General features: G+C 34.5%; 1 protein-coding gene across 2 annotated transcripts in view; it reads left to right on the top strand.

The window, feature by feature from the left end:
• TTC21B (tetratricopeptide repeat domain 21B) overlaps positions 1 to 14,214 on the top strand; it is a 34,029-nt gene that overhangs the window by 19,152 nt on the left and 663 nt on the right. For both annotated transcript variants that reach the window (XM_054277929.1, XM_054277930.1), the window contains 9 exons: positions 993 to 1,181; positions 4,044 to 4,154; positions 5,326 to 5,407; positions 6,150 to 6,300; positions 6,696 to 6,857; positions 7,255 to 7,450; positions 8,359 to 8,583; positions 11,143 to 11,263; positions 13,557 to 13,624. In XM_054277929.1, the coding sequence (XP_054133904.1) occupies positions 993 to 1,181; positions 4,044 to 4,154; positions 5,326 to 5,407; positions 6,150 to 6,300; positions 6,696 to 6,857; positions 7,255 to 7,450; positions 8,359 to 8,583; positions 11,143 to 11,263; positions 13,557 to 13,624 (1,305 nt within the window). The remainder of the gene's footprint in view (positions 1 to 992; positions 1,182 to 4,043; positions 4,155 to 5,325; positions 5,408 to 6,149; positions 6,301 to 6,695; positions 6,858 to 7,254; positions 7,451 to 8,358; positions 8,584 to 11,142; positions 11,264 to 13,556; positions 13,625 to 14,214) is intronic.

The raw sequence follows: 14,214 nt of genomic DNA on the forward strand, positions 1-14,214 counted from the left end.
GCTGTTAGATGGCATATCCTTAGCTCAACATTAAAAATCATTCACAGAGTGAAATGGAACAGCTTTCAATGGCTACCTGTTGTTTTGTTGTACTGCTGAACAGCAGTATTAGTATTAAATAGCAATAATAAGATCTGTTCATTCTGCAGTTCAATATTATCCCTCAGACTGAGGCTTGAAAGAATAAAGTTGGATGCTAGAGGTTGAATCCCTTAGAAAATGCTTTCTCAACAAAAAGGTTTAGCAAGAGATGTGGTCAGTAATTTCTGTTCTATTACACCTCCACTCTGTGAAAGAGAAGGTAACAGCAATGGTAAACCTTGGTAGCATCTTCTGATCAGCAAGAAAAGTCTGCAGGTTGGTTGGAAAGGTAATTGTATGTGAGGGTTTAAATGCCAGTATTGGTAAGATTTGTCTTTGTTAAATTCTTAGTTATTTTTTACTTATAATGTACTTCTTTCTTTCTCAAAGTTGACTTTTTCCCCCCAGTTCTCTTTCATTAAATTCTGCCTAAGCAGTCTCCTTCTCCTGCTCTTTTCCTACTTCTTTATTTCTTCCAGGTTTCTCACTATGTCCCATTTCAAAACACTTTCTGTCCTATTGGGGTTCTTTTGTTATTTTTTCTTCTGCCCTCAAAACTGTCCTTCCTTGTACCCATTCATTCTCTTTGGAATATTCTTCTGTTCCTTTTCCTTTTGATGCCACATTCATTTACACAAAAATACCTGCATTTTGATTTCAGCAGGACTAACTTAAATGTCTTAAATAAGTCTCTTCCCTTGGTTTTCAGAGAGATGCTGGAAGATCTCCCCAGATGTTATTTTGTGCTTTAGTTCTAGTTTCCTGCTAGGCAAAATGGTAGGGCTGTAAGAAGCAGAATACTATTAGTGCTTCCTTCACTTAAAAAAAAGACAAGTAAAGTGTTTTGTAGTAGATAAATGAAATTAATTCCTTAGACAATTCTTGACTGCTCCCTGCTTTCCCCACCCCAGGCTCGGGAATTACAAGGCAGAGTGCTGAAACGGGCTCAAGTAGAGCAGCTGGATGCAGTTCCTGCACAGAAACAGTTAGCAGCTGAGATTTCTGCTGAGATTGCAAAACATTCAACAGCCCAGCGAAACTACGAAAAAGCAATTAAATTTTACAAAGAAGCCCTTGTTCACTGTGAAACCAATAACAAGGTCAGTTCTCCCTCTGGCTATTTTGCATTGTTTTTCTATTCAGTTTTTAGTTATAGCAAAACATTTTTCCACTTATCCACAAAATAGAATAATTTGAAATTATTTCTGTTTCATGATATACGTAGAACCTTGAACTTTCTCCCCTTCTTTGCTTATCATGATAGAATAGTTACATGCACTGCTAACTTCTGTCATTTACAAGAACTCCTGACTCAAGTGGTGTCTGCATGCACTCACAGTGAGCCTGTCTTCAGGTACCAGTAATGATGGAGATTGAAACAGCCTTGCTTGGTGCTTGTCCTCTGAAATGAACTCCCAGTGATTTTGGTCAACACAGACAATTTCTGTCTTTTCTGTGTCTACTTTTATCTGTGCTTGGTAGAATTCTGATTTTAGTCACAAAATGTTGCTGATCTAGAGCAGGGTTATTGTACTGCTTCTCTCTTCTCTGCACGGTCTCTTTCCCACAGGTTGATAAATAAAGGTAAACTCAGATTTATTTTTATCCTTCTCTTCCTTCTTATAATTTTGTAACCCTGGGGTTTGGAGATAAGAGAGGGAGAAGCAAAAGTCTTAAGAAATTTGTAATTATAATGAGCACAAAGATTAAGTGTTATCTTTAGTGAGGTTTTTTCTAGATTAACAATCAATAAATACAATTTTTGTTCATTTGCCATGATATGCTATCATAATGATGTTATATCCTTAGGCGTATGTGAACACTTCTTATTTTGATGCTTGTTATTGAACAGCTGTCACGTGCATAAGCTGCTAAATACATCACTTAGTTTAATATTTGAACTCATGTGTTGTGGTTCCAAGAATCCATGTTCTTCCTAAAGCCATAACTTTGGTGTATTTGAGACAGCTTCTAAGAATGATGTGGAGAAGAAAAGTAAATTGGGAAGGGAATAAAAACATCCTTACAATGGTGATTTCCCCATTAAGAGCATGGAGACTCCCTGTCATGGTACAGGTACAGCTGTGGCTTTTTTGTCAGTATCAAAGCCTTACTTTGTCTTTCATACTAGTACTGAAATACCAGCATAGGATTTCCCTTCAGTTCTTGCTAAAATCATACTTCTAAGAGATTCACATTGTTACAAGATGTAGGCATTTGTACTAAATATCTGTTAGATATTACTGAAGATTTTTGCTTTAATCCTACTTTGCTAGCAGCACAGAATACAGTGACATCTTAGAAAATAAGTCTGAGTTTCTCATGACTAACTCCCTGCCTACTTGTTGAGTAACAAAAGCAAAATATTTTCTTACCCACAACTAGTATAAAGGAGTTATCTCAATGTATTTTAATAGTTTCAGTAGATTTGAACTTGTTTTCTTTTCTTCATTTTTAAAAGCATTGCAAGATTAGAATTGAATTATTTTAGATTACAAAATATTATTTTGAGCTGTTAAAAGTCCATCTGTCTCTTGGCACCTTCAGAGTTTACTTTCCTTAAAATTATATATTGAAATATTGGAAATTCCTTTGAAACTATCTGTACCTTGTTTTGTTAGAACAAAATCTCCTGTATTTTAGCCAAATGGATTGAAATACTGCATTTATCCAGGTAAATGTGAACAGATTGCAGTCCATGTCACAGGGGAGCTGTGTGGTTTTGTTTTACACAGTGAAATCTGGTAGGTAGTACCCTCCCTTTGTTTCCTTGCTCGGGTAAGAGGCAATGCAGTTTCCTGAAAGAGACTTGAAGGGTATTGCAGATTGCATCATGCACATAAGTTCATAATATTCTTTGTAGTGGAGTTGAAAATTTAGAGACCACTTCCACTCACTAGATTCAAGTGTAGAACTCCAGTTTATTTTTTGCTTCCTGCAGGAAGTATTCCTTGACTCCAAGACTGCTGTTTGGTATTCCACTGAGTTGTGCACATAAGAGCAGCAGCTTAAAGAAAGCTTTCATAATTAAAGTTCTGACGTGCATGCATTCCCTGTAGCATTTCAGTGCTTACCCACCTGCCTTCCTGTTTCACAATTACATGGTATATGTTTGAGTATGAACAGAACAGGAAGTAGGAAGAAAACAGTTTAAAAACTGTGCTAGAAGCCTGCATGTTCTGAACAGGATGTTCAAAACACTGTTCTGATTCAGAAGTGCCTTTCGCAAGTGTAACTAGTGAAGGAATTATGATGCAATTATAAGTGTCTCCCTTTTGGAAACAAAATCAAAACAGTTTTTAAGTAGGAGTGTTTTACAGTTTATCTACTGCTAATTTTGCTTTGTGAACAGTTTACCTTCTGTTTGCTTCAATAGAAACTTGATTAAATCTGTGGTAACTTGTATTTATAAAGTTTTCTGTGGCATTTTATTCAGAATAGTCCATGATGGGACTTCAGCTTTAAGAATATATGCTGGTGTACGTTTTAGTTAGTCAATATTTACTCTGTGAATTCACACAGAGTCTTGATGTCGTAGGTTGGAAATGCAAATAAGAAAATAGTTTCTTCTGAAACTTACTTGTACTCCAGAATTAGCTGGTAAATGTTGATGAGGTATTTTTTTTTTTCAATATGTTTAAAACTACTTTCACTTACATTTTTCCAAGAACATTATTCATACCAAAATAATGTTGCTCTGAAAACACCAGTATCTGAGCAGCCCTGTTTTCAATGTTCCTTTAGAATATCCCTCAGAAGAAGAAAAGTTTTGTTTCTTTTAAAAGGTGAGGGAATGGAAATGGATTACATTAATTGACCAAGAGCCCACAGGAAACGACAGAAATCTTTCTTTCGTGGAGATACAGTTTTTCCCTGGACCCCTGTAATATCAGGTTGATACTCAGAACTGAACCAACTTTTTTCATCCTGAATTACATGCAGTTAAATATTTTAATATACAGGCAATGTTGGAACTTGCACGTTTATATCTTGCACAAGATGATACTGATGCCTGTCAACATCAGTGTTCCTTACTGCTGAAGAATGACCAAGATAATGAAGCAGCAACGATGGTATGTGCTGTTATACTAATGCTGCATCAATGCTTTTTGATGTTTGTGTGCCTGCAATATGATATATCCATAAAGCACCACTTTTAAAAGAGCCTACAGCTTTGTGATTTCAAAAAAAAAGTGAAAAATTCATGGCAACAAAATGCTTTTCTGTTTATGGCAGCTGGTGTTTCAACATGAAGTTTCTAGCAGTCATAGCCATTGTTGTACTTCAATATAAAATGAGTCTTTGGAAGTAAAGGAAAAAGTGTTGTAGTAAGATTGGATAAAGTATGGCTCAATGCATGTTCTATTGATAATTGGCTAATACTCAAGGAAGAAGCTACTTTTCCAGCACAGTAATATGAAAACATTTTTTTTCAAGTGCTAGAATAAGAGAACTATTTATTTAAGGTAATTTTATAGTTTCATTCAACCTTAGTTACTCATATTTCTACTTAACAAGTTTTAATTATAGCTGCAGGTTCTTGTCTAGGACATGCATACTTCTTGGCCTAAAAGACAGCTCAATAGACTAAGCAACTTTTGATGTAACACACTAGGAGCAATGTTGTTTTAAGATGGGAATAATTTGTTTTCTTATAGCAATCTAACATCTGAAATTTGTTCTAGTATGGTGCATGAACAAAAGTAATAGCACACTTGAAGTATGTTATTAAACCTACTCTATATTAGCTTCAGTGGAGAGAAACTGAAATTAAAGAACTCATTTTACCTTCCCTGCTGAAGTGAGCTGTCATCTTTCTTTTTCTCTAACTGTAAACTAACTTTGCTTTCCACGTGCATAATCTGCAGTTACTAGAAATAAAATTAGGAGTAAAACTATACAATGGTAAAAAAAACATATTTTAAAGATATGGCAGACTACTTAATTAACTTTTAATTTTCACCTTATGTGAAAAGGTGTTCATGTACTTGTTCATTATTACCCATGTGTGTTATATATTGTGTTTGTTTCCAGAAAGTAATAAAAAGTCCAAGTGATTTTGCTTCTTGTGCAGCTCCTGCAGCACTTTAAAGCTATAGTTTTAGCTCTCCACATAACCACAGTTCATTAGTGTTTCCTCCCAAATTTACCCTAAACCAAGACAATTATTTGTAACTTTTGTTTAACGGTTTCACAATTTATAATATCTTGTTTTGTTTTCTCTAAAATTTTTCAATGCTGTAGATGATGGCAGATCTCATGTTCAGGAAGCAAGATTATGAACAAGCTGTTTTTCATTTCCAGCAGCTCCTGGAACGCAAGCCAGGTGAATGTTTAGCAGTGATACTTTTAATTTGTTTTGATATATAGTCCTAATGAAAGAGATTAATAAATAGCTGAATAAAAACTCTTTGATTAAAAAGAAATGTTTCATTTATAATGTAATGGATACTAAAGCCAAAGACCATTATCATATATAAAAACATAAAGGTGGTTTAAGGGAATATGATAAAAAATATTTCCTGTAGATACAGTAATATACTTTGCGGCAATGTAATGTGCATAGTTTACCTTAAGCCAAATACAAATAGGATGTTATTTACTTCTTCGCTGTAAAGCACTTTCTTTTATATTAAAAGTGTCAAGTGCATGAGTACAAAGATAATATTTTATTTGAAGACTAATAAAGGAAACTTGTCTTGGACAGCAGTAAGTTTTTTTTTTAGCAATTTTCAGGTCAGGACCAGAGAGAAAGCTACTAAAATCTATTAAAATTGTACTGTAACGAATGTAAAGCTTTCTAGTGGACTTTGAAAGAAGTCACAAGAGTGCAGCAAATGGTTTTGAGTGCTTTTGAAAGTGAGGGACAGATATACCTCTATAAAATCTGCATAAAGATATTGCAATTATCACTTGACATCTTCATTCTGTATCTGAGGTTACTGTGTAAATGTGCCTTATGTATTAAATTTTTATATGTGAAAAAATTAAGGCAGGCTCATTATTTCTTATCTTATTCATATAGCAAATAAATAGAATTACAATCTGCTAATTATTTGTATATTTAGATAACTATATCACCCTCTCTCGGTTAATTGATCTGTTAAGAAGAGCCGGGAAATTAGAAGAAGTCCCAAGATTTCTTTTAATGGCTGAAAAACATTCTTCCCGAACAAAGCTTGAACCAGGATTTCACTACTGCAAAGGACTATATCTTTGGTACTTGCAAGTATTATTAAAATAAGATTTATTTGACTCTGAAATATAGGTTTAAATTAATTTTTTGTCATCCATTATCATTTAAAGGTGCTATGTTGATTTAATTAAGGTGTCAGGATTTAAGGGAATTCTTAGTTTCTCTGAATATCTCAGTATGTTCTTCCAGGTTCAATAATGTAATTCTGTTTACCTTCACATTTTATAACTTGTCAGACTATTTTTAGTTTTCGAAAACAAGATCCTTGCAATAGTATGCATGCTCTCCAAACCTTACAATATCAGTGTGTGCAAATGGGTCATCTGTTTTTAAATACTTGGGTTTATTGGGATTTGGGTGGAATTCGGAGCAGACAATTTTACTTGCCCAGCTTTAAATATTTTAATTATCCCTGTAGGTACACAGGTGAACCAAACGATGCACTGCGGCATTTTAATAAAGCTCGAAAGGACAGTGACTGGGGACAGAATGCAGTCTACAACATGATTGAAATTTGTTTGAACCCAGATAATGAGACTGTGGGTGGAGAAGTCTTTGAAAATCTCGATACTGACATAGGGTAGGTGAATTAAATAAATATTGCTTGGGCTATTCTGTCATCTCCTTCTTCTGCTGCCCCTTCACAATGTGTGTTAATTTAAATTGCTAGAACTTTAAGATCATCTCGTGCTTTCAGTATTTTCTGTTATTGTGAGAGACCATTCTATACTGTAATAAGTGAGTCTCAAGCAGAAAATGTAGATTTTCTCTGAATGGTGGTCATTGGCAGTGTTACAATCAGCTTGTTGGGTTGTCATTTCTGTTGTTGAAGAGAATCAATGTACAATGCCTGTATACCAGAGCCATTTTTCTACAAAAATGGCATGTCTTTAGCACAGAAGCATTTCTAACTTGTTAATTAGTTTGGTGTGTATTAAAAAAATAAGCTTCTATGAACATTTTTTTTCTGATAATAGTAATTCAACAGAGAAGCAGGAGTCTGTGCAGTTGGCTGTAAGAACAGCAGGAAACCTGCTGAAGGAGCTCAAGCCTCAAACCATTCAGGGTCACATTCAGCTGCGAATCATGGAGAATCATTGTCTCATGGCAACCAAACAAAAATCAAGTGCTGAACAAGCACTGAGCACTTTCACAGAAATAGTTGAGGCTGAGGTTAGTAACCTGTCTCATTTCCTCACTCTTCCCTTTCATACTTGCTACATTTTTTTTAAACCAGTCTCGCAATTGACATTCAGCAGCAGTGGCACGTGTTAGTGCTATTTGCTCTAAGGATTATTCTCCTATCAAAAATTGTATATAAAATTTGAAAAAGGTGTTTCTTTTTTCTTTCGATGCACTATGACAAATGTATTTACAGCACAACCTTAGAAAGAGATGTAAAGGCAGAATACCAACAGTGAGTCAGGAGCACTGAGGAGGAGAAGGAAGCATTTCAGTTAGCTCCTGATACAACTACTCTCTGCATGTAGGAGTTGCATTTGCAAGATGTGGCCCCCATTCTCATCCTTTACTAATGAAGTCAAAAATTGCATTTGTGCCAGGAGTTCTTACTGCTTGCTTTTGAGGCTCTTGCCTAGAATGGTGGCTTTTAAGAATCCTATTTGTTTATATAAAGCTGGGATGCACACAGTTTAGACATTAAATTTTTAAGAGCTGCACGCCTAATAAGAGGAATCAGAGTCCCTTTCGCTAATATTTGACAGGCACCTCTGCAAGTGAAAAACACCACTTTTATTGTAACTTCCTATTGACTCCAGATTTTATCTGAAATATTTATTTGTATATAAAAAGTGTATCTCTTAGTGGTATCTGATTTTTTTTCTTGTGAGATGAAATGTCTGATTTTTTTAGCATTTCTTGTGCCCGGTGGTTATCATGATTACAGAAATAATTGTAGCACTAGGTGAAAAACATGTCTGTAAGGTTAGGCACTCTGTCTTTATTTCCTGAGATTTAGCTTTTAGTTTAGTTTTTAGATACCTGATGAAAGTCTTACTTAAAAAAAAATTAAAATCAAAATTTGAAAAAGCATCAAGCAGTCATTGTACTTTTTACTGCAGAAGGATCATATACCAGCACTTTTGGGAATGGCCACAGCCTACATGATCTTGAAACAGACTCCACGAGCCAGAAATCAGTTAAAACGGATTGCAAAAATGAGCTGGAATCCCATTGATGCAGAGGAGTTTGAAAAGAGTTGGCTTCTGCTTGCAGATATATACATTCAATCTGCCAAATACGATATGGCAGGTGAGCTTCTAAAACGGTGCCTTCGTCATAACAGGGTAAGTCAGTGCACATTGAAAGTAACCTTAGAACCTTTCTATTTTAATTCATCAAAATGTTTACTTTTCCTCTGAAACAGAATTTTGAAATACACTTATTTGTTCATTTGCCTGATATTTCACTTATTAAGGAGAAGTGGACCAAAACAAGACAGGAAACCAGCAACTTCACACTGGAGGGTAGTAAACAAACCTGTGACTGCTGCTTAGTCATTTTTGTTCATGTTCTGTAGCAACTTCCACAAGTTTCAGCTGAGGGGACTCAAAAAGCCTGGATTGTTTATGAAATGTCAGAAATGCATTCTACAGTCTCACAAAACTGATGAAGAAAGATGTGACTGTGTAAATTTTGGAGACTTGCTCCATTTACTGACATACTATATTCATACCTTATGTTTCTAAACATTTGTGTTCATAAGCTTGCTACAGTGCAGGATTATTTTTTTTAATGCTGGTATTAATCTTTTTCCGTGGCAATACTGTCTGGTAGATTCAGGGGACAAGGTCTAATGTGTGTTTTACCTCAGGGTTCCTGAGCAAGCAAACTGCACAATACCCTGCTTTGACTATGGGAATAAGCACAGATCTTAGCTTCTGCTTATTTTTCATTTTGATCAGCAGAAAGGTGATCATGTTTTTATATCTTGACTTCCCTTCATGTGTGGTAGTCCAGTAGACTGGTGTTCCATACACACTGTGCTGCAGGTTCAGGGTACTGTTTACAGAGCACAGATTCGGTTTGGAAAAGGACATAATGCTTATTATACTTTTTTTATTAATTCAATAGTATAGAAGGTGGTAAGGTTCATTATTCGATCACATTTTAGCAGCTTCTGAGAGGTGTTTTTTGAACACTTGATTTCTGAACATAAAATTGAGAGACAGCTACCACAGTTCTTGGTATAGTGCTATTATGTACTTCTGCAGAGAGGCCTCTTTAAAATAGGGTATGTTCCATTTCAAAATCCCTACAGTTGAAGGATAAACACGAGTCATCTCCCAAAACAAGACTTATCTTGAAATAGACGGTCTGTTGAGCAGGTGTATCCCATGAATGCTGCTTTGTTGTAGAAATTACCAAGTGTAAAACATAGCCTACCAAGTAATTTATTTTCTTCTAAAAATTTTGAGACCCATGAGTGACTTAGATAAACAGGCTCTGCTTTTAGCAAGGAGGATGGCAGATTAGAAGTGTGTATCTGGCTCCCTGCAAAGCAGCACAGGAAAGAGAGGGACTTCTCTCCAACTTGCATGCAAAGCTGGTAAGCAGGAATTGTGCTATACAAAGAGATGTTGAGTGGTTTACATCTTGACATATCTTGTCAATCAACAGAACAATATTTTATGTGGTAGTTTCCAATTTGGAAGACGTGATTGGATTGAGGAAACATGTTACTGTGATTCTTTAGTTTTTCTGTTGGTTTAACAGAATTAAATGACATATATATACAATTTAAGTAAATATGTTGAGTGAAAATTTCATAAAAGCCTAGTGTAATTTAATAAGGATTTTTTTGTTTTTGAAAGACTTAGGATTGGTTAGTAAGATGCCAGTGAGCAGACTGTTTCTATGAAATTGAGGCTTCTTACTGGTTGTGCCTCTTGACTTTGAACTTTTTGGTTTGTTTATTATAAATGAGAAGGGAAGTATATTTTTATTCTCAACTTTCAAGCATTCCCATGCTGATCCCACTATGCTGTGATTTGAAAGTTTTTAATCAGTAGATTTTGAAAGCCTAACTGAAAGTAGTAAATTTCAAGATGGAAAGTAATTTATATATCAATATTGTTTTGCATTGTCTTTGTAAAAAAGTTGCCTATGTTTTTCTCTTGAAAATGTTATACCTATTGGCAGCATGATAGTATAAACTGTTCATGGTAAGGGCATGCAGTAGTTAGGTTTTTTATAAATTGTTTTCCTGCTTTATGAGCTAAATGTAAGATTTCTGCATGAATTACTATATCTTTTATATGAAGTTTTATTATGGAATTAGATGGATTTATATGTGTGTATAATATAAGCAAAACTAGTATTTTCAACTAATGCCTAGTAGTTTTTTGGAACCTGCTTTTCAGATGCTTGTGACTTACTCCTTGGATTCATAAGAAATTAAATACTTAATGGTTGATCTTTTCTTTTTAGGTTACTTTTGACTCTCTTTAAGCTTTAATTGGAAAAGTATAATGTTAAACCATTTCCAAAACAAAGCTATGAACATACTTTCTTAAGAAAAAAATCCAAACAATGTTTGTGGAAGGTACAACACTAGACTTGAAATGCAGCTGTGTGGGGTTATTATTAACTGAGAGAGATAGCTGTTTTTGTAGAGTCATTGCAGTGGTCTCTCTGATGAACTTTGATCTGGAGTAGAGCATAATTCTGTATAACTCATAACACAGATACTTTAAATCAAGACTATTGTGTCATCAAAGTTAGAACAAATATCACTTTTATTTTCCACTTGTATGGATTTGGAGTGTTTTAGCAATTAATTTGTCAGTATTATTATATACAAGCTTACTTAAATAAAATTTTGAATGAATATTTATATTTTGCAGTCATGCTGCAAGGCTTATGAATACATGGGATACATAATGGAAAAGGAACAGGCATATAAGGATGCAGCAATAAATTATGAGATGGCCTGGAAATATGGAAACCAGACGAATCCAACAGTAGGCACGTATATATAAGCTATAAAGTATGATATTGGGTACTATGGTAGGAATCAAACAACTGCCTTTTACTGGAAAGACTGCTTTTAATTTTCTGTAGAAATAAAGTATCACTGGTTTTCCTCACATAAAACCACAAATGTTTAAAGGTGTACTGAACATGGAAAGCCCTCATGGCAAGAGGTAGCAGCTTTATGATACTTCAGAAGTTTCTGCTTACTGTTTTAGTACAAGGTTAGATCTGAAACAGGTTCAGTTGACTGTTTGTGAACAACTGTCTCTGTATGTACAGCTTTAACTTTAATAATGTATTTATAGTAATCGACTATATACTGTTTGTAATAGATAGTCTTTTATAATTATATATATGTATATGATGGTGGCAAGTCAGTGATTTGTTTATTTCATTTTTTATTCAAATTATATGGATCAGGTTTTATGTACATGAGTGAGGATTTAAAAAAATTATTTTAAGTGTCTTTAAATATATCTATCTAAAAAAAGATGGCAAACTGAAAACTTGAGGCATTAGTCAAGTTTCACTTTGGATAATAAATTGAAATTTGCACTAAATCGTCACATATTAAGACAGTTTCAATGTAGGAAACCCTTTGTGAAAAGGATACATAGGATTAAATGCCCTTTTCTTATTTAACACCAGGAATCTGTCCTTAGGTCCCAAGGCCAGTGGTTGACACAAATTCTCTTCCAGGTTTTGAGATGTGTTTATTGCCCCTTGGAAATACATACAACATCTAGTCTTTCATCTGTGCTCACTCTTTGTCCCCTGTTGGGTTTTTTAGCATTAGGATGAGACGATCTTTGGCATCAGCTGAAAAAACAGTGTTTTTAAAAAAATATATTAACTGTTATGTGCATGGACTGCCATATGTTTTGTTACTTTACCTGTAACTGCAGTGGTTTGGTTTATGGTTTTATCTAATATGATCTGTAGATTAAAGTAGTGACTAAATGTTTGTGGGTTAGCTCCTGCTTTTATAACATAGTTTTGAAAATGCACATACATGGATGGATTACCAAAACTGAATGTGTTGTGAGTCATCTGTACTGAGTCAAAAAATTAGGAGGGTCAAACCAGAGGAAGGCTTATATCAAAACAGAAATAAAAATAACTGATAAAAATCTGACTATAGGTTAAATGGAAAAACCTTTATATGTCTGAGTTTGGGGGCAGTAATTTTTCCTAGATATTCCTGCTGTTGTAGACTGAGCCATGGTGGTTTTTGCTAAAATATTGCAGTTGTTAATCAAATTAAATGTATTAGAAAGATGTTTCAGTAGTAAAGAGTTGTAATTTCTTAAGTTTGTACAGAACATAGATCAAGACTTTTCATTTTTTTATATTGAAATGCTCTGGAGAGTGGTAATTCAACAAAGTAGAAAACCTTTTTATGTCTAGATAGGAGAGTTCCTTAGTGAAATTAAACTGTCAAATTATCCTGCATACAAAAGAGAGTATGATATTGAAGGTACTTTGTGCATTTGTTTCTAGTTTTGCATTACAGCATTCTGAGGATTGTCATGCAGTAGAATAAAAATGGTTAAAGCAGCAAATTTCCATCTGGCAAGTAAAGCCATACAGACTGGTATCAGATCCTGTATTTGCCAGTGAGGATAAGTTAAAAAATGAAAGATTTAAAATTTCAAATTTTGGAAATTGCATGCTTATAATGTGTTTTTTTCTCAGGCCTAGTCTCTGTCCAGGCTGATGTACTTGAGTTTTACCTCTTAGGTTGCAAGTATCAGCCTGGCATGTTGCTATGCAACTTAGCTATTCCATGTGACTTTTTATATCAGTGGTCTGCTGACACTGGTACTGAATAGCATTTTAATTCCCTAGTTCATTGTCCCTTTTTTTTTTTTTTTCCTTTTTTCCTTTAATAATGGAATTACCTTTAGAGAGGGACAGTGTATTGCAGGCCACAGTGAGAAACTCTGTGGGATACCATGGTAATTGAAAGAACGCAGCCATTACGTATTCTCTCTAGTAGCACATGCTCCCCAGAATAATGTCTCCTTTTGATTCAGACGTAGCTATCAGTGTGTAAAGGACTTTTATTTACTACTTGAAGTGACTTTCAGTAGAAATTTTGATCATTACCAGGCTTACATGGGTCAACAGTAGGAAAAAAAAGAACTTTAGAAACACATGGTGATCCAACATAAATTTAAATGTGATATTTTTATTATTCAATGTGATATTTTTATTATTCAATACAGAAACTGAAATTGTTGCTTTTCCTCTCCCCCCTCTCCCCTCACTTCTTTAATTACAGGCTACAGGCTGGCTTTCAATTACCTGAAAGGGAAGAGATATGTTGATGCAATTGATGTTTGCCATAAGGTAAAACTTGTATATGTGTTTAATACTCTGTCTCCTGTAGCAACATTCTTTACATAATGACCCTTCTTTTTGGTTGAGTTTACATTTCTAAAATACATAGCTTAATGTTGGAAGAGTGCCCTATCTAAAACGTTCAATATCCTCTTCATAATTGCTCTGTCTTGAGCTCCATGGAAGCAGATAAATGAAAGTGGCTATCATATGTGAAGGGATATTCAAATGGCACTGCCTTCTTTTGGCCATGCTGTTGCAACTTGATGAATCCATACAGAATATAGATTAAAAAATTTATCAAATCAAATATTAGTATCAGAAAACACTGTTAGAAAGTAATTTGAGGTATTAACTTTGTATGGTCCAACCATAAGCAGAGCGAATGCAGAGTAAGAGGAAGGGCTACTATTGAAGAAGTAGAAGCAATATTATTAATTAATAATTATTCATAATAATAATAAAATAAATTAAATTTGCTCTATTTGGGAGAAATAAAGATAATTAGGATGGATAAAATGAATGGAAGGGTAAGAGAGAAGAGGGAATTGAAGGGGAGAAGATGAAGTAGGTAAAATATGTTAAGAAAGGCCCAGGGA

Source organism: Melozone crissalis, unplaced genomic scaffold (genome assembly GCF_028551555.1).
Source record: "Melozone crissalis strain CALT ecotype California unplaced genomic scaffold, PUWL_Pcris_2 ptg000023l_1, whole genome shotgun sequence".
Taxonomy (NCBI): Eukaryota; Metazoa; Chordata; class Aves; order Passeriformes; family Passerellidae; genus Melozone; species Melozone crissalis.